We start from the raw sequence: 16,051 nt of genomic DNA on the forward strand, positions 1-16,051 counted from the left end.
AGATATGCAAGAGTCTAGAGTTACAAATCCCTACAGGGTGGGGGTGGGGGACGGCGTAGGACATCCATATAAAGAGAAATAGTGCCCACAGCTACAGGTATAGGTTTGGCGTTGTCATGCACTCCTGGATCCAACTGGCCTGAAGTAAACGGGGTGCCTGTCTGTATTTCCCAGATGATACGGGGCCCACGAAGGAATGGAATGTGGAAGGAGCTGTGCACTCTCCTCTCTTCGTAAGCACTGGACGGCCTTGCCCTTCCTTGTAGGCAGGATAAGTAGTCTCTAAGATCAACAGAGACCTTGGCAACAGTGGCAACACTCACTGCAACAGTCAGGAAGCAAACCTCCATCAGACAAGTCCTGGGCTAGAGTTCCTCTTCCCTATGGAGTATGTGGCAGCCCCAGGCCCCAGGCCAGGGGCCCCACTTCAAGTCACAGAGAATGTAAGTCTTCCTAGGATACTGATGTTGCCTTGGGGTCCTTCCTTTTCTTCATAGACCAGAAGGGATGAAGTTCCTGGATCCTGTGTCTGTTCCTGCCCAGAGAAGGAGCTGACCTTGTTCAGGAGGACTGGAATGGCTCTATAAGAGTGGGGTCCACAGGCCAGGCTGGAGACCCACCTAAATGTGGGGTGGTGGTACCTTCCCAGGTCGTTCCAGGAGCTGACGACTGGCTGCCAAGAGTTTCTGGACACCCAGCCTGGGCTGCCAGCCTGGAGACAGAATATAAACCAGATCCAGAGTTGAGTGAGCAGCAGTGGTTGCAGGTGGGTGTGAGACTGTGGGGTACTGACTGAGAGCCCATGAAGCCATGGGCAGCATCTCTTACCCCGGTTACCCACAGATTTCCAAGGAGCTAGTTGATCTTCAGATTGCAACCCATCACCTTCGTGAACAGCATGAAGCTGAAGTCTTCGAGCTGAAGAGGGAAGTGAGTAGCCACACAAGCCATATGTCAGCCTGAGTGCATTCAGGAATGGAGTGCACACCCAGGACAAGCGCCAGCCATTATGGGGTCCAGGTGCCTCTGAGTAAACATGTACTTTGTGTCTGTAGGCTTTTTCCTGGCCCCTGTATATGTGCTCCTGCATGTGCCTAGGTGAATACCTGCTTGCTCCAGGTGGTAGCCCTGCTCACCCTTGACGTCCACAGGTTCTTCGACTGGAAAGTCGGGTGCTAGAGCTAGAGCTGCATGGAAATGGTGACTGCTGGAGACATAGAGTCCCACCAGCAGTCAATTCGGGGCACCACCAGGTGCCACTGCAAGAAGAGGTTAGTGGAGAAACCCAGGCCTGGATGTCACCTACCACAGACTCTAGGTTACCATGAGTACTTAGAGAGCTGCGCTGGGCAGCTCCACAGGGGCAGTGAAACGGGTGTCTGCTGCTCCCTTCCCTCCCCTCCCCCCCACTCCTTTTCTGACCATGAAGGTGCAGCTCAAACCAGACAGATTCTCTGGGAGTGAGAGCATGAGCAATGTGAGTGCACAGACACCTAGCACAGGGGTCTACCTGCTTGGGGCGGCAGGGATTCCAGAGTTTGATGTCTCCCACATAGCCAGATCTTGCTCACCCTATAGCCATCAGGAGGCCAGCAGAAGCTGCAGGAAGAACTAAAGCGGGTCCTGGAGCATCATGGAGTCAGGCAGCAGGCACTGGAGACACGAGTGTGAGTTTCACCTCACCTAGAACCAGCAGAACCCAGTTCCCAGAAAGATCCCTCTTCAGGGAATTAGGGAGTACCAGCTGAGCCTGTACTGCGTTCACAGGGCAGTCCTAGGCCGGCAGCTACAAGGAGCCCAAGAGGAAGCCAGGGTAGCTGGTCAGCGACTGGCTGCCCAAGCCATGGTGAGGGCTTAGCCACCCTGTGAGCCTCAAGATCTAGCAGGAGGGAGTCCTACAAACAGAACAAGAGCCCCTCGTGCACTCCCAGGTGCTGTCTACCTGTCAGGGTCAGCTCCGGCAGGCAGAGGCTGAAAATGCTCAGCTGCAGTTGCAGTTGAAGAAGCTGAATGAGGAGTATGCTGTCCGACTGCAGTGTTATGCCAAAGAGACAGTGGTGAGTACTTAGTGGTGGTCAGAAGTAACCTCTGGGTCTTGAGGGGTGCAAATATAGCCTGGGCATGCTGGACAGTTAGGGGAAACTTTGTGGTTCCAAGTCCCTGCACAGCCAGTTGGGGTAGGTGGTGAGGTTGGGCTCAATCAGTGCTACCCTGCCCAACTCAAGCCCAGCTCCTTCAGCGTAGCTGCCTAACCTAGTCCAAAGCCAGCCCCAACCCTAGCTCTACTCTATCCAACCTCCTCCAGGAGACTGCCAATAGCACAGACCAGGCAGCCCTTCAAACATTCCTGGAGGCCACTCTGCAGGACATTCGGGCTGCACACCGGAGCCGAGAGCAACAATTGGCCCAAGCTGCCCGGACCTACCGCAAGCGCCTGGCAGATCTGAGCTGGAGGCAGGAGTTGCTGCTAACCACATACAGGTGGGCTCCACTCTGACCCAAGCACCTGGGGTGGGGTGGCCCCATATGACCTGCACTGCAGCTTAGTATGCTGCAGGAGTTGTCCTAGACACAAATAGATCCCAACAGGGCACATGCTACTCCCAGGGCTACTTTTGCAACAGCCATCAACCTGGAACCATTACCCATGCAGTGGGCCACTGAACTCGGCCACCGAAGGGAAGATGAGGTAATACTGGGACCCAAGTGCCCCATCCCTGCTGCCTGAAACTGCCTTGAAGCCCAGAGCCCTAGCACTCACCCTAGGCTTCATCTCAAGCTCAGAACCTTTGGGCCTTGTTCAGTCAATCAAGGGAACCTATCCTGTACTTTTACAGTATGGCCGACATAGGACACTGCTACTTTACCCAGAAAAGGCATCTGGTGAAGCTTCCAAGGAGGGCCGGTCACAGCCTGTGTGAGTGCCCTCCTGTTGGTGTAGGGGAGGTCCAGGAGTCAGGCTGCATAGCTTTCATCCACTCTGGCACCCCATGCTGCTGGCTGGGAGTCTCCTGTCCCTGCTCTGGGCTATCTCAGTTTATATAGGGGTCACTGGCAACTGTAGAAAAAAATGGATGGCTGCTTTGGTAAGCATCTGGCAAGTGAAACTTGGGTTTGGTGGGAGCTGACAGTCTGGTGACATGGCCAGCCCTGGCTTTGAGCCTCTACACCTGCTGTATAGCAGGCAGGCATGGGGAAGAGGACGCCTAATAGACCAGAGGGTCCCCAGGGCCCCAAGCCGTGCTAAAATCACACAGCAGGTTATTATGCCTGCCTTGGAGACTGTCCCTCCTGCCCTCCTCCCCTCACAGGACCCTGGATACTGCATCCAGGGCCCAAATCCAACAGAAGCTGCAGGACTTCTCCCAGGACACCCAGGTAGTGGGCAAGGAATGGTGGGGACTCCTCCCTACACCCTGCCCTGGCTCATGGCTCATGGCTCCACCAGGCAGAGCTAGAACGAGAGCGGGCACAGCTGATGGTCCGGGCCACCATGGCAGAGCAGCAGCTTTCTGAGCTACAAGAGTATGTGGACCAGCACTTGGGCAGGTAGGCCGGGTATGATCCCGGGGCTCTAATCTAGGTGGAAGGGAAAGAACCCATGGCCAGCAGGTGATTTGTCTGATCATTCCAATCAGGTACAAGCAGGAAATCCAGAGACTGAGGAAGTTGGTGAACACAGGAGATCCCCAGGAAGTAGAAGCTATGGCTTCCGTTAGGCCCTGGCGCCCAAGGACCCAGAGTCATTAGCTAGCTTGTCTCCCAGAGACAGCACAAATCAAACCTCTTCACAGGCAACATGGAACCCACTGCACACCCCAGCCCATGGAGTGATTCCTGAAACAAACAAGAGTCAGAATTGAACTCTCAGAGTTTTTATTATATCAGTCAGCCAGCCTGTCAAACGACAGTCCTAAGGATGGAGGTAGAAGTAGACTCTGGGATGGCCTTGATGGGCATCCCACAAGAAGCCACGGCTGGCCCACTACCATGGACATCATAGGCCCAGACTCTGTCCAGACCCTCACCCACCACAGCCACAGGCTGCCAGGTGGGAAGGGGGAAGCGTCCAGACACCACACGGGCCCCTGCAGGTAGTTCTGCTTGCAGCTTGTCCTCCAGCAGTGGCAGCTGTAGGAAAGAACAGGAGGGAGGAGGGCACAGGAGCAGGTAAGAAGAATCTGCCCCATCCAGCTAGGCCCAGAACCTACTCCAGGCCTCAGAACAGCCAAGATGGTGGCCCTGACCTCCCAGCAGGACAGCAGACCCAAGACCTACCACACTGGGGGCCAGGAACACAGACACATTGTGACAGTCTCTGAGGCTCACCTGTGGGAAAGAAAGATAAAAGGCTGGAGGACATGGGGTCACTGAGTTCTAGCCTCCAGCCCACCCAGGTATCGGCGTGACAGCACTCAGTGTGAAACCTGGAGATGTGACTCAGTCGGGGGGAGTGCTTGCTTGCCCAGCGTACACAAAGTCCTGGGTTTGATCTTCATAAAGTAGGTCTGATAGCCCATGTTTGTAACCCTAGTGCTCATGAGGTAGAGGCAGGAGTTCAACGTTATTCTAGGCTACATGAGTTTGAGTAGGCCTGAACTAGAGACCAAGTCCCCTGGCCCCACCCCCCCAAAAAAGATAAAGAAAATGAAGTTTGATAGGTTACCTTCCAGAGATCCTTTCGATGGTAGCAGACACTCCCAGAACAACCAGCCCTCCAGGCATGCAGCCGTGCAAGTCCCACAAGCCACGGGTTCAGCTCATAACCCACAGCTGGACGGAGACCACACTGGTGGGCCGCCAGCACCTATGAGAGCCAAGAGTGGGGGACCTGGATGTAGGGAAGGGGCCATCACGGGAGGGACTATGAACAGACACACGGGCCTTACGATCCTGCCATCACCAGAGCCTAGATCCACCATTTTTCCAGAGCGGCCTCGCAGCAATGACAGCACGTGCTCAACCTGCCGGGCACTCGCGCCAACGTAGGGCACCTGAATGAGGAAGTTGGTGGGCTGAGGCTAGAGTCACACAGACCAAAGCACCACATCGGGGGCCGTTGTGTGCCTACTAGCTTTCCTTCCTTAGATATCCGCCATACCCAGTGGCAGCCCCACCCACCCTCCAGGCACACCACTACCCGTACCCCCCTCAGTAATCCAATCCTAGCTTCATTTATATCCCCTTGGTCGCGAAAGTAGGTCCAGGCCCTACAACATGCTAGTTACACCTCTCCGTACATCTGGTCCCTGGTTAGGTTCCTGCCCATCTTTACAAGCTACGTACAGTAGCCTCGATCTCGCCCATTGGTGCTTGTCTCGCACCAGTTTTGGTCCCACCCCTTCTAAGGCCCCACGTCACACCTGCAGCCTCAGAGGCACGCGGCGGAAGCCGGGTTGCAGAAGCAGCGCCCACACGGTGTAGGCGGCCAACCCGGAGCCTGCCGCCGTTTGCAATAGCTCCAGCAAGCCCAGCCGCCTCTCACTCAGCGCAGTCAAGGCCTCGGCCGGTTCGTCATGATCCATGGTTGAGAGACACGCAGTTCAGGGCCGTCCTTTCCAAGGCCCCCCAGCCGGGAGCTGGAGGTGGCTGCCCTGCCGGCCTGAGCCGTACTCTCTCTGCCTGGTGCCTACCCAACCGTGACAGCGACCGTGTAAGTCTAGGAAGAGGTGGTTATGAGATGCCGGAAGTGGAAGGAGCCCGTGGGGCCAGTCCGTCACTCATTTTTCTCCGCCCAGCTGGGCGTGACCCCTCCTGTGGGTTCCGGGGAATGGTATTGGATCCCAGTGACACAGGCGATAGGCGAGCCTTACAAGGTTTGTAGGTCTTAGGACCAAGATCTGCAAAGGCCAGCCAGCCTCTGGGTCTACCCTGCAGACAACTATATGGAATCTCAGCTCTGGGTCTCCCTAAGGCCATACTGCTCCTGCCCCGCAGCCCCTGTTAAAACAGGGGACAATATTATTGTGAGTCATTCTCATGTGGATTCTGCTGACCAACACTTCCTGAAGCCTACCAAACACCCGACAGCAACCCACGGAGGACGTCCTTTCAGTCCCTCCGGCAGCGACGACAATTAAGAGGGAAATAGAGCATGTTCTGGGGTCGAAGGAGAGGGGCGGGCAGATACAGACAGATGTTGGCAGTCTAGTGAGTAGGGAGGGAGGCGGCCGGATGTGAGAGGCTGGGTGCTGGCAGCTGGCCCAGCCTGGGGTGAAAGACAGCCCAGGAGCCCGGAAGATCTCCTTCCTTCAAAAATAAAGGGTTGAGTGACTCCTAGTAAGGCCCAGCATGGAAATAGAGAAAGGCTTGAGTCAATCACTGCTAAATGGCAGTAAACGTCAGGTCCTCCTTGTCTATGCACAGTCCTGACCTGATTCTCCTCAGCTATCTCCAGCAGAGATAGTGAGACTCCCAAATAGAGCATGCCCAAGACCACCCCCCTGTCTCCCAGGTGCAGAATGTTTTCCTCCAAAACAGTCTGAAGGACGGCTGTGCCGAGGCAGCAGGAGTATGTGTATTCTGCTGAGAGGCTCTGCTGCGTCCAGCTCAGAATCTGGTCACTGGAAGAACTGTAATGGGGCCCTCCCACACAGAATTCTAGACAGGGTTGCTTGGGCACAGCTATTCTTATCTGCTGCTCCTGGCAGTATTCGCAGGCCTGGAGCACCCAGAAAGCCCTGGCAACTTTACCTGACACTGGCACCCACACAAAGCACCCTGCTCCTCAGCTGCCAGGGCTCTACTTGGAGGTGGCTCTGGTTCACACAGGTTTTCCCAGCCTAGTTCCTGTGGTTTCAGTCCACCTGCTCACAAACACCATCCCCCTTTGCGGTCTCTGCTTCCACTCTGGGGGCCTTCATCGCTTGTTCCCTAGAGCAAACATGAGACCATCCGGCCAGTCTTCCCCCACACCCAGGTGGAAAGGAGCTGGGCTAAGCCCTTAGCACTTCATGGAATTTGGGGAAATGACAGCAAGCAGCAGGGAGCCAGCTCGGAGGCAGATAGATGGTGGAAGAAAATGGTGTCACCTGCTCTTCAGGAGTGATCTCTTGCCCTCATCCCCCTCCCACTCCATCAGCAGGCAGTCTCAGTGAAAGGAGCATGCTCTCTGCCCAACCCCAGAATATGCACAGGTGCTATTTAAGCGATCTGCCTATAAACATTCAGAGGTAGCCATTCCAGGGTCTGTGTAGGGTGTGACACCACCACCAGGTACCTTCATTGGCAAAGTCTGAAGCAAGGAACCATATGTCTGGTCCCTCCCCAGCCGTGTCCCACTCTCAGTCTGTTTCTTACCAAAGAATGAATAGCCCACTGGGGTGATTATGGGTGAAAGGCTTAAAGGGAGGGCGCAAGGACAGAAAGCCATTTCTGGAACTCCACTCCACTCAGCACTGGAGCTGAAGCAGTTTCTCAGAACTGAGGGAGAGGTGGCAGGAATGTGCTTGGTTGGTGCCTGAGGAACCTAGTGCACACCTCACTTAAGGATTTCAGGCCACTGGCTTTGTCTGCCCAGGGTCTCGCTTGCCCTTTATGAAATAAAGAGGCCCAGGAGGAAGGCAGGGACAGCAACAATGGGGCCAGTGGCGGGAAATACTCCTTAGAGACCCCATTGTGCACTTCTCCCGCCGGAAACGACCAAGCAGGATCCTGCAGTGGAGACCCCACACCCTGCAGGCGCTTTGCCATGTCTGGATGCTCAGCACGTCGCAGGGGCCTCCGGACAGAGGGGCCCATTCTTCCCCAAGGGCGGGACCAGGCCAAGGATGACTGTAAGGCTCACAAGGACCACGGAAGGGAATGGCACCCTGCCAGACTTCAGCACCCCCCCCCAACAGACCTAGTTCAGACCTGGAAGTGGTGTCTGTCTGCTTGCCCCCCCGGGTCCCCTAAAGGACCTCAATTAGCCCAAGTCTTGAGAGTTTCAGCACTGCTGCTCTAAGACCCAAGGATATCCTGGAGTTAGAGGAAAACGGGCTCACCAGTGAGCTGGGTCAGCAGGGCACGCAGGCCAAGAAGGGTTAGATGTGCAGCAGAGAAAAGAGTAAGTAAAGTGAGGCAGGAGCAGAGCTGGGTGTGTCACAGAAGACCAAGTCGGCAGCGGCTGGTGTGATCCAGGTCATTTAGTATCTATCACCTCACTGTGGGCACCAGTGTGCAGTCTGAGCCACACCCTTCCCACCCTCCCTCCTATCACCCTGCCCCAGCACCCCATCCCCAGAAGGTCTGGTGGGGGCTTGCTCCCAGGTCTCTCAGTCCAGTGCCACCTCACATGGGTTGAGGTGGGCTGTAAGGGCAGCTGCATAGACGCGGCTGAACTCGTGGAAGCGGGGAGCGCAGCCCAGCCAGGCTTCACCAAATCGGCTCCAGCCCATGAAAAGGAAGGAGCCTGGGCCAGGACGCACACCACAGCGCAACGGGGTACGAATGGAGGCCTGGCCCTGGCCCTCTGAGCCCTCTTCCTGGAACAGTGGCAGTGTCTGGCGGATGACACGGGTGGCCACCACAGTGATGACTGACTCTTGCAGCTCCATGTCATGGGCGACCCCGTAGATGGTCCCATGGATCACTGTGGAGAGACACGGTGGCCAGTGGTGGGCAATGTGGGAGTGTGGGGCAGACCCTACGCTGTCCCACAACGGGAATACTCACCAAAGTCACTGGTACATGCAGCCAGAAGGAGCTCGGTATCACTGCAGGGCCTGCAGGCACCTAGCATGCAAGGCAGGTCGTCAGCCAGGCCTGTGCTCTCAGCCTGTTCCTCCCAGCAGGAAAAGGTCTCAGCTGGTGGTTAAACCTTCTCCCAGCAACCACCCAGCCTGAAGGCACCAGCAGTCACGGTGCACCCTGCAGGCACATGCCTACCGATGACACCCCCTGCTTTATACACATCCTTGCACACCATCTGATAAACTCATACCAATCCCGAAGAACATTCTGTGACCTCTCAGAGCTGCCTCACAGGCCCAGTTAGGATGACAGGACATTCTGGTGGACTCTGGTTCTGGGGTCCCCGGATAGGGCAGAACAGTCAGAGAGCCAGCCCCTGCAGGGTCAGGCTGCAAGTTCCAGAAGAGCAGAATACTGGGCCTGGTGCCCTGCAGGGAGGCAGGGCAGGCGTCTCCATGGTGACCAAGAGGCACAGTGGACTTTTGTTGGCTGGGCTGGGGGAGGGGAGGGAGGTCACCACCAGGCCAGGGAGCCCTGGACAGCTTTGGCCATAGGCTTTGATTTTGCCCCAGCCCATCCCTCCCCCCCAACCCTCCAGAAACCAGAGGCACAGGGCTGGCCTCTCCTGCATTTGCTCCCTCCTGCTCGTTCCCTAAAACCCTTTAGAGGAGGAGGGAAAGGAGGGAGCACTCCCACCCAACTCCCTATGACCTGGAAGCCGCTCTCCAACAGAGTGGTTTCTGTCGAGCTATGGACGGACCCTCTGTGCAGTGGAGTGTCAAGGCCTGGTTAGAGAACCACTTCCTGGCACCAACCTCCTCCTCAGTCAGTCTAATCACTCACCATCTACAGCAAGACCTTGGGCCTGGGGAGGCATTTCTGCACGCTGGTCCTCGTGCAGCTCAAAACGGAAGGCAGCAACTCTGCGGCTGATGTCGCGGTGTGGTGTGGCCTGCAGGAAAAGGGCCCGGCGCTCGCGGGGACCCCATCGTATGCAGCGGCCCCCAGCCAGGCCTGGGCCCTCGGCCAGTAGCAACTCTAGGTTGCCGCCCATCCGTTCAGCGAAGACCTGGGCACCAGCGAAGGGCCGCGCGGGGCGCAGACAGACGATGCTGGGCTGCGTGCCCGGATTGGGGCTGCCCAGGGTCAGGCGCAGCGCCCCGGCTGGATATAGCCACTCGATAGCGCCCTCAGTACAATCCAGGGTCAGCTGCCCCACGCTGCCAGGCTCCTGGGTCAAGCCGCTGGGGACAGGACGGTGGTTCTCAGGCGGGTAGCCCTTTTTCCCCGACTCACCACCCCCTGTCCCGCCGCCACCAGCACCTGCGTCCACTCTGTGGAACAGGATATTGAGGTGTGTGCTTACTCAGTTTCCAGTGGGAGGGAGGCCCCCAACACAAGATGAAAAAACCATCCCCATAGTCTCTCCTAGGGACCCTACCTGCCCCTCCAGCTGCAGCGGTCCTTGGAGTAGCCGGCACAAGCAGACGTGGCCAGGAGACCGCAGCACAGCGCGCAGAGAAGCGCGGCTACCGACATGGCTCGGGGACGCGCCGGGGCCTCGGGCTGCTGCCCCGGGAGGTCGGGGCCGCAGCGCTAGCAGCCCGCGGCGCGGCCGCCCGGCCCGGCGCGTCCCCACAACCCGCTACCCCTGGCGCAGCTCTCTCTGAGCTCCCGGACGATGGGGGCGGGGCCTTTGCCCTTGGACCAATCGCCATAAGCCCCAGAACTTTCCGCCAATTGCAGCGCCCTCGTGGGGGCGGGGCGGGCTGAAGGCGGGAGCGCGGTCCAGGACTGGGTTGGAGTTTGTAGCGTTCTTGTCTACCCATTTGGCGATCTCCGGTACCCAAGAACCTTTGGTGGGTGGGTGGGGGGTTCGCTGTCGGCTGAAGTCTGGAAGGCTGCTCACTTCATTTGGCCTTCAATCAATGGACCTCGTAGGTGGTAGGACTGTCCCTTCCTGAGAGTGGAAAGGGAGTCTGCAGCCAACATGTGAACTCTGGTACCCTGTTACTGGTACTCCAGGGAAGAGGGATTAGAACGCCTGTGTTCCTGCGTCCCATAAGGGAGGATACAGAGGGTCCTGATTAGCCTAAGGTCTGAATCCTAAAGCTAAACCAAGCCTTGGGTTTGGGGAAGAAGTGCACTGGCTAGCTTTACAAGGAGCAGCACGGGCAGGGTGGGTCTCCTTCTGCACCATACTTTTTCAAACCCACCTTTGTGAGTGTTAAATGAAGATGAAAAACGAGGCACTCTGGATTCCTGCACAGACTGGAAACAAAGCCTGGAAGTACTTATTGATGCCACAGTGCAGATCCTGCAAGATCATCTGAAACAGAATTTCAGGAGATCTGGGGAATGTGGCTAGGTTATTCAGTGCCTGCCACTCAGGCATGAAGCCCTGGGCTTGATCTTCTAAATAATGTTGAACTGATTGTAGTGGGTCATGCCTGTAATCCCAGCACTCAGGAGGTAGAGGAAGGAGAGCAGATGTTCAAGGTCATCCTTGGCTACATAGTGAGTTCAAGGCCAGCCTGGGCTGCATGAGACCCTCTTAAAAGAAAAAACAAGCCGGGTGGTGGTGGTGCACACCTTTAATCCCAGCACTTGGGAGGCAGAGACAGATGAATCTCTGTGAGTTCGAGGCCAGACTGGTTTACAAGAGCTAGTTCTAGGACAGGCTCCAAAGCCACAGAGAAACCCTGTCTTGAAAAACCAAAAACCCTCCAAAAAAATTGGAAGAAAGAAAGAAAAACAAACAAATATGCCAGAGTCGATTTGAAACCCCCGCAAAAGAGAAGAGCTCTTCTGAGCTGAGGGAAGGGCAGAGGAGACTGAAGTCAGAGGGAGGCCTTGGGAAGTCCCTGAGCATCTCCAACCCCAGGACTCTACCTCTGTATCCACTGTCCTCCTGGTTCCTTTTGAAACCCTTCAGTTGGCCTGAACCTGGACTCAGGGACAAATGAGATCCAGTGATGTCATTGGTGGAAGCAGTTGGTCCAGCTGCCAGCCTACAGAAGAGCTTAGAAACACTGATGACCCTGTCCTTGGCTCCAAGGCCCTTTCAGAGCAACAGGAGGTGCAGCTAGCTTCTTGCTCCAAGCAAGAGGGTCAAAACAAGGTATTGTAATAGTCAAAGGTGAAAATGACCACAGCCTTTTTGATGGGTGGATAAACAAAGTGTGGTGTGTCTGAGTATAAGAAAGATTAAATATGAATCTTTTCTTTCAAATACTATAAACATATGGTTATGGTAAGGAATTCAATTTTTTGAAGGTTTATTTATTGTATATACAATATTCTGTCTGAATGTATGCCTGCGGGTCAGAAGAGGGCACCAGATCTTATTACAGATGGTTGTGAATCACCATGTGGTTGCTGGGAATTGAACTCAGGACATCTGAAATAGTAGTCAGTGCTCTTAACCTTGAGCCCTCTCTCCAGCCCCTGATTTCAAATTTCTAATCTCCCCACCTTGTGAGACTTTTATGTAAATGGTTTACTCTGTGTAACAGCCCTAGCTGTCCTGGAACTCTTTGTAGACCAGGCTGGCCTTAAACTCACAGAGATCTACCTGCTTCTGTCTCCCCAATGCTGGGGTTAAAGGCATATAACACCATGCCTGGCTATTTATTGCTTATTTTGTTTGTTTGTTTGTTTGAGATAGGGTCTCTGTACATAGCACTTGCTGTCCTGGAACTCACTGTGTAGAGCAGACTGGCCTCGAACTCACAGAGATCTGCTTACCTCAGGAGGATATCTGTGAGTTTGGGGCCCACCTGGCTACTTAGAGAGCTCCAAGACAACCAGTACTACATAGAAACCTTGTCTCAATAAACAACAAATAAGCCCGTCAGTGATGGCGCATGCCTTTAATCCCAGCACGTAGGAGGCAGAGACAGGTGGAGGCTAGCCTCATCTAAAAAGTGAGTTTCAGGACAGGCTCCAAAGCTACAGAGAAACCCTATCTTGAAAACAAACAAACAAATAATAATAAAATAAAATGGGCTGAAGAGATGGCTCAGCAGTTAAGAACATGTTACTTAGCTTACAGAGGAACCAGGGCATGTGTTCCCAGCATCCACGTCAAGAGGACCACAACAGGATGTAACTCCAGGTTCAGGAGAACAAACGACTCTTGTCTCCACAAGCACATACACTCACATGCGTGCACAAACAGGCACACACACACACACACACACACACACACACACACACACGTTAAAAAATAAATGAAAAATAAATCATAAAATATTTTCAATTAAAAGTCATCACACAGCATGATGAAATCATAGCAGATGCCAAGGCATTTACAGAAGGGCACAGGACACCTGGGTCAACTCTGGATGTCCAGGGGTCAACCACAGCTTTCCAGGCCCAAGAGGTAGCAGGGCATTTTGGTTATTCTTTGGCGGTCTCCTCAGCCCAGGCCTCTGAGGCAGACAGTAGTCTGCAGGCGCCCTCTAATGGTGATATAGGGCGTGAGCTGACCAGTTTCAGGGAGTTGGCTCCCCCACCCTAGCCTTCTCCAGGAGAATTGACTTGAGTCCCAGCAATAGAAGGACTCCAAGAGGTAACCTGATCTGAAAGAAGCTCTCATCTGACCTGGATCCCTATATTAGACTTTTCCCTCCTCATCTTCATCTTTAAACAACACGACAATGATTCTGTCACCCTGGGAGAAGAGCAGGACAGATGCTGCTTCTACAACTGTCATGGAATGGACATTTGAACATCATTAGCTGTCAGAACTCTGCTGCCCATGGGCATAGGTCCCAGAAAGCCATGACTGGCCTCAGGATCCAGCATACCTGGTACAAGTGCTTGTAGATAGAAACCCAGAGGAAAGGGAGCAGATGGATAAATGAGGGCACCCCAAATCCCAGGTAACTCTTACCTATTTATGCTCTAGTTGGGGGTTTCCTTGAGTGTGTCAAAATTTAGTGTCCTTGCCTTAAGGAATGGGTCATTAATCCCACACAACTCAGAACAAAAACCACGAAAGGAATTCAAATCAAACACAGGTGTACTTCAAGAAGTTGGGAAATGGGAAATGGAAGCGTATGGCCTCCTGTAGAAGACTAGAAACCAGAATGATGGCTTCAAATTATTGGCTTTAGCCAACAGCCACAGCATCTCAAGACCTTTGACCCAAAGAGGGTATTCTAGTTAATTTCTATTGCTATGGTAAAACACTGACCAAAACAAATTTGGGGAATAAAAAGTTTATTTGGCTTATACTTTCATGTTTCAGTTTATTATTGAAGGAAGCCAGGGCAGGAACTGAAGTAGAGACCATTGAGGAATTCTGCTTATTGGCCTGCTCTCTCTGGCTTGTCCACCTACCCAAGAATAACACCTCCCACAGTAGGCTGAGTTCTCCTGTATCAGTTAGCAATTAAGAAGATGCCAATTCAGGGCTGGAGAGATGGCTCAAAGGTTAAGAGCACTGCACTTCCAGAGGTCTTGAGTTCAAGTCCCAGCAACCACATGGTGGCTCACAACCATCTATAATGAGATTTGGTGACCTCTTCTGGCAGGAATACATGGAGGCAGAATGCTGTACACATAATAAATACATCTTTTTTTTAAAAAAGAAATAAGAAAATGCCAATTCAAATGACTCTCTCAGTTTGAGGCCAGCCTGCTCTACAGAGTGAGTTCCAGGACAGCCAACGCTACACAGAGAAACTGTCTTAAGATGCCTCTTTTTCCTTTATTATTATTGTTACTATATATAGAGAGGGGGGAGAAAGATTGAGAGAGGGGTGCTCCAAGGTAGGGAAATGCCTCAAAGACACGCCCACAGGTCAATCTGATAGAGGAAGTTCCTCAATTGAGTTTCTCTCTTCCCAAGTGTGTTAAATTGACAACCAAGATTAGCCATCACAGGGGATGTCCAATCTGGAAACCATCCTGACACCTGATTCCTGTTCTGGCTTCCCCAGAGCCTTGTACTACACGTCATAGGATGAAGTGGGCAGCAGCAGAGGGAGGCCTCAGTCCTTATGTCAAGTGTCACCGCTCAGGCTGCCCACCTCCAGTCACGGCTGTCCCCTGTAACACGGGCCTTTGCCGGTTGAGGACATTGATGCCATACCCATAGTGTGCCGGACCCTGAGAGCAGAGGATAGGCAGTCCCAACACGCAGCAGGAGAGTTGATGGCAGATATGCAGCTGACTCACAATGAGCAGGCCATCTAACAAGGCGATTCGGGGAAGAGATACAAGTAGGAGAGTTGACAGGGGTTGGGAACACGATGGCCCCAGGACCATAGAGCTTTGAGCAAACAACCACAGACTATAAATGGGAAAGATGATAGTGTCAGCTCTCTACACCTACTGGCAGTGGGTGAATTTAGGTTCCTCCCTGATCTTGTGAGAAAACCTAAAAAGGATAGCAAGTCTTCCCACTGCCCAAGACTCCCCTCTTCACAGGTCTCAAATTTCATTTGAAGCCAGATGGGCACTAGATGTAGCTGACCAGAGACCCTTCTTTGTCTCTAGCTAGACCTGTGACACCAGGACCCTACAGCCAGGACTGAGCATGGGTGGGGCTACTGGGTGGTGTAAACAAGAGAGATAGTTCCTACGACTGATGGGCAGGGGATATTGGGGGACCCTGTGGAGTGCACCAGTGGCACCTAGTGTGAGCACTGCCTCTGGTTACTGTACCCAGCTGGACATTAGCAGCTTTAGGGTGATCCAGCCATCAGCCCCTTGAACACAGAGACCTCATCCAGGACATAATCATAGCTGCCAGCTCCCAAGACTGCGCAGGGGAGCTGGCTGCACCCACCTTCAGCCAAGCACTTCAAGGGGTTGGGCATTAAGGTTTCTATCTGTTTTTTTTAATTGTTTTCAATTTTTGCTGAGAAACCCACTCCGTAACACCTTGCATCTCCCAAGGAGTCCAAATGCAGTTGCTGATTGATTTGAAGCTGAGCTAAAAATAGCCACTGGCTCCAGCCAGGGCCAGGGGAAAATATCCCATTGCTAGGAGACGACCGTTGCTGGGAAACCGCCATCACTAGGCGACAACGTGTGCTGCTGAGGTGACAGCTGGGCCCTGAGTCATCCTCAGCCTTGACAGGGGGCGGGCCAGGCCAGAGCAGAGGCCACCAGAAAACCTTGGTGCCCTCACCCTGTCATCTGAACAGTTAGATGACAGCTGTCCCACTGCTTCTCTCCGGTGTTCTTGAGCCTCTGACTCTGGGTGGGCACAGGGTGGAGGAGCAGGAGGGCCCAGGGGTATAGGTGGTGAGAGGAAGAAGAATGGGAAGGAGCACAGAGTAGGTAAAGGAGGGAGAGGTAGGAAGAGAGGCTCAGGGCCACAGAGAACCTATCTAGTCCCTAGATGACTCATTTTGTCCTTGAG

The 16,051-nt window shown here is 54.0% G+C and overlaps 3 protein-coding genes across 10 annotated transcripts; 1 reads left to right on the forward strand and 2 right to left on the reverse strand.

Annotated features, from left to right (window-relative positions):
* The first annotated feature begins 174 nt into the window (after window positions 1-174).
* On the forward strand, window positions 175-3,864 carry Ccdc78 (coiled-coil domain containing 78). Of its 4 annotated transcripts, XM_005081710.4 has the most exons (13): window positions 176-443; window positions 650-766; window positions 844-930; window positions 1,152-1,271; window positions 1,579-1,667; window positions 1,768-1,846; window positions 1,932-2,057; window positions 2,306-2,481; window positions 2,608-2,689; window positions 2,838-2,917; window positions 3,312-3,378; window positions 3,449-3,549; window positions 3,639-3,864. In XM_005081710.4, the coding sequence occupies exons 1-13, from the start codon at window positions 384-386 to the stop codon at window positions 3,748-3,750; spliced, it is 1,296 nt and encodes a 431-aa protein (XP_005081767.1). In that variant the 5' UTR covers window positions 176-383; the 3' UTR covers window positions 3,751-3,864. The 4 variants fall into 4 exon arrangements, 3 of the variants coding, with proteins under 3 accessions (XP_040604287.1, XP_005081767.1, XP_040604286.1); XM_040748352.1 differs by lacking the exons at window positions 176-443; window positions 650-766 and having other exon boundaries at window positions 899-1,020; XR_005878133.1 differs by lacking the exons at window positions 2,608-2,689; window positions 3,639-3,864 and having other exon boundaries at window positions 175-443; window positions 2,838-3,378; window positions 3,449-3,531.
* Antkmt (adenine nucleotide translocase lysine methyltransferase) lies at window positions 3,860-7,957 on the reverse strand. Of its 4 annotated transcripts, none has more exons than XM_040748356.1 (5): window positions 5,364-7,957; window positions 4,890-4,994; window positions 4,667-4,807; window positions 4,279-4,329; window positions 3,860-4,131 (listed from the first exon to the last, which is right to left on the reverse strand). In XM_040748356.1, the coding sequence occupies exons 1-5, from the start codon at window positions 5,523-5,525 to the stop codon at window positions 3,901-3,903; spliced, it is 690 nt and encodes a 229-aa protein (XP_040604290.1). In that variant the 5' UTR covers window positions 5,526-7,957; the 3' UTR covers window positions 3,860-3,900. The 4 variants fall into 4 exon arrangements, with proteins under 4 accessions (XP_040604290.1, XP_040604293.1, XP_040604292.1 ...); XM_040748359.1 differs by lacking the exon at window positions 5,364-7,957 and adding an exon at window positions 5,241-5,319; XM_040748358.1 differs by lacking the exon at window positions 5,364-7,957 and adding an exon at window positions 5,147-5,288.
* Window positions 7,958-8,111: 154 nt separating this feature from the next.
* Window positions 8,112-10,318, reverse strand: Metrn (meteorin, glial cell differentiation regulator). 2 transcript variants are annotated; one of them, XM_040748354.1, is made up of 4 exons: window positions 10,115-10,318; window positions 9,517-10,007; window positions 8,656-8,715; window positions 8,112-8,572 (listed from the first exon to the last, which is right to left on the reverse strand). In XM_040748354.1, exons 1-4 carry the CDS (start codon window positions 10,210-10,212, stop codon window positions 8,256-8,258), a joined length of 966 nt encoding a protein of 321 aa, XP_040604288.1. In that variant the 5' UTR covers window positions 10,213-10,318; the 3' UTR covers window positions 8,112-8,255. The 2 variants fall into 2 exon arrangements, with proteins under 2 accessions (XP_040604288.1, XP_005081623.1); XM_005081566.4 differs by having other exon boundaries at window positions 9,517-9,917; window positions 10,115-10,315.
* Between the last annotated feature and the right edge of the window lie 5,733 nt (window positions 10,319-16,051).

Source organism: Mesocricetus auratus, unplaced genomic scaffold, assembly GCF_017639785.1.
Source record: "Mesocricetus auratus isolate SY011 unplaced genomic scaffold, BCM_Maur_2.0 Super-Scaffold_100007, whole genome shotgun sequence".
Lineage (NCBI taxonomy): Eukaryota > Metazoa > Chordata > Mammalia > Rodentia > Cricetidae > Mesocricetus > Mesocricetus auratus.

Coding starts and splice junctions, on each gene's coding strand:
- Ccdc78 (XM_005081710.4), top strand. CDS start 384: ATGGAGTATGTGGCAGCCCCAGGCCCCAGGCCAGGGGCCCCACTTCAA. Junction 931..1,151: donor TCTTCGAGCTGAAGAGGGAA/GTGAGTAGCCAC, acceptor TGACGTCCACAG/GTTCTTCGACTGGAAAGTCG. Junction 1,847..1,931: donor GACTGGCTGCCCAAGCCATG/GTGAGGGCTTAG, acceptor GTGCACTCCCAG/GTGCTGTCTACCTGTCAGGG.
- Antkmt (XM_040748356.1), bottom strand. CDS start 5,525: ATGGATCATGACGAACCGGCCGAGGCCTTGACTGCGCTGAGTGAGAGG. Junction 4,995..5,363: donor GCGTGCCTCTGAGGCTGCAG/GTGTGACGTGGG, acceptor TTCCTCATTCAG/GTGCCCTACGTTGGCGCGAG. Junction 4,330..4,666: donor ATCGAAAGGATCTCTGGAAG/GTAACCTATCAA, acceptor TCTTTCCCACAG/GTGAGCCTCAGAGACTGTCA.
- Metrn (XM_040748354.1), bottom strand. CDS start 10,212: ATGTCGGTAGCCGCGCTTCTCTGCGCGCTGTGCTGCGGTCTCCTGGCC. Junction 10,008..10,114: donor CGCTGCAGCTGGAGGGGCAG/GTAGGGTCCCTA, acceptor CCTGTTCCACAG/AGTGGACGCAGGTGCTGGTG. Junction 8,716..9,516: donor CCAAGGTCTTGCTGTAGATG/GTGAGTGATTAG, acceptor CTTGCATGCTAG/GTGCCTGCAGGCCCTGCAGT.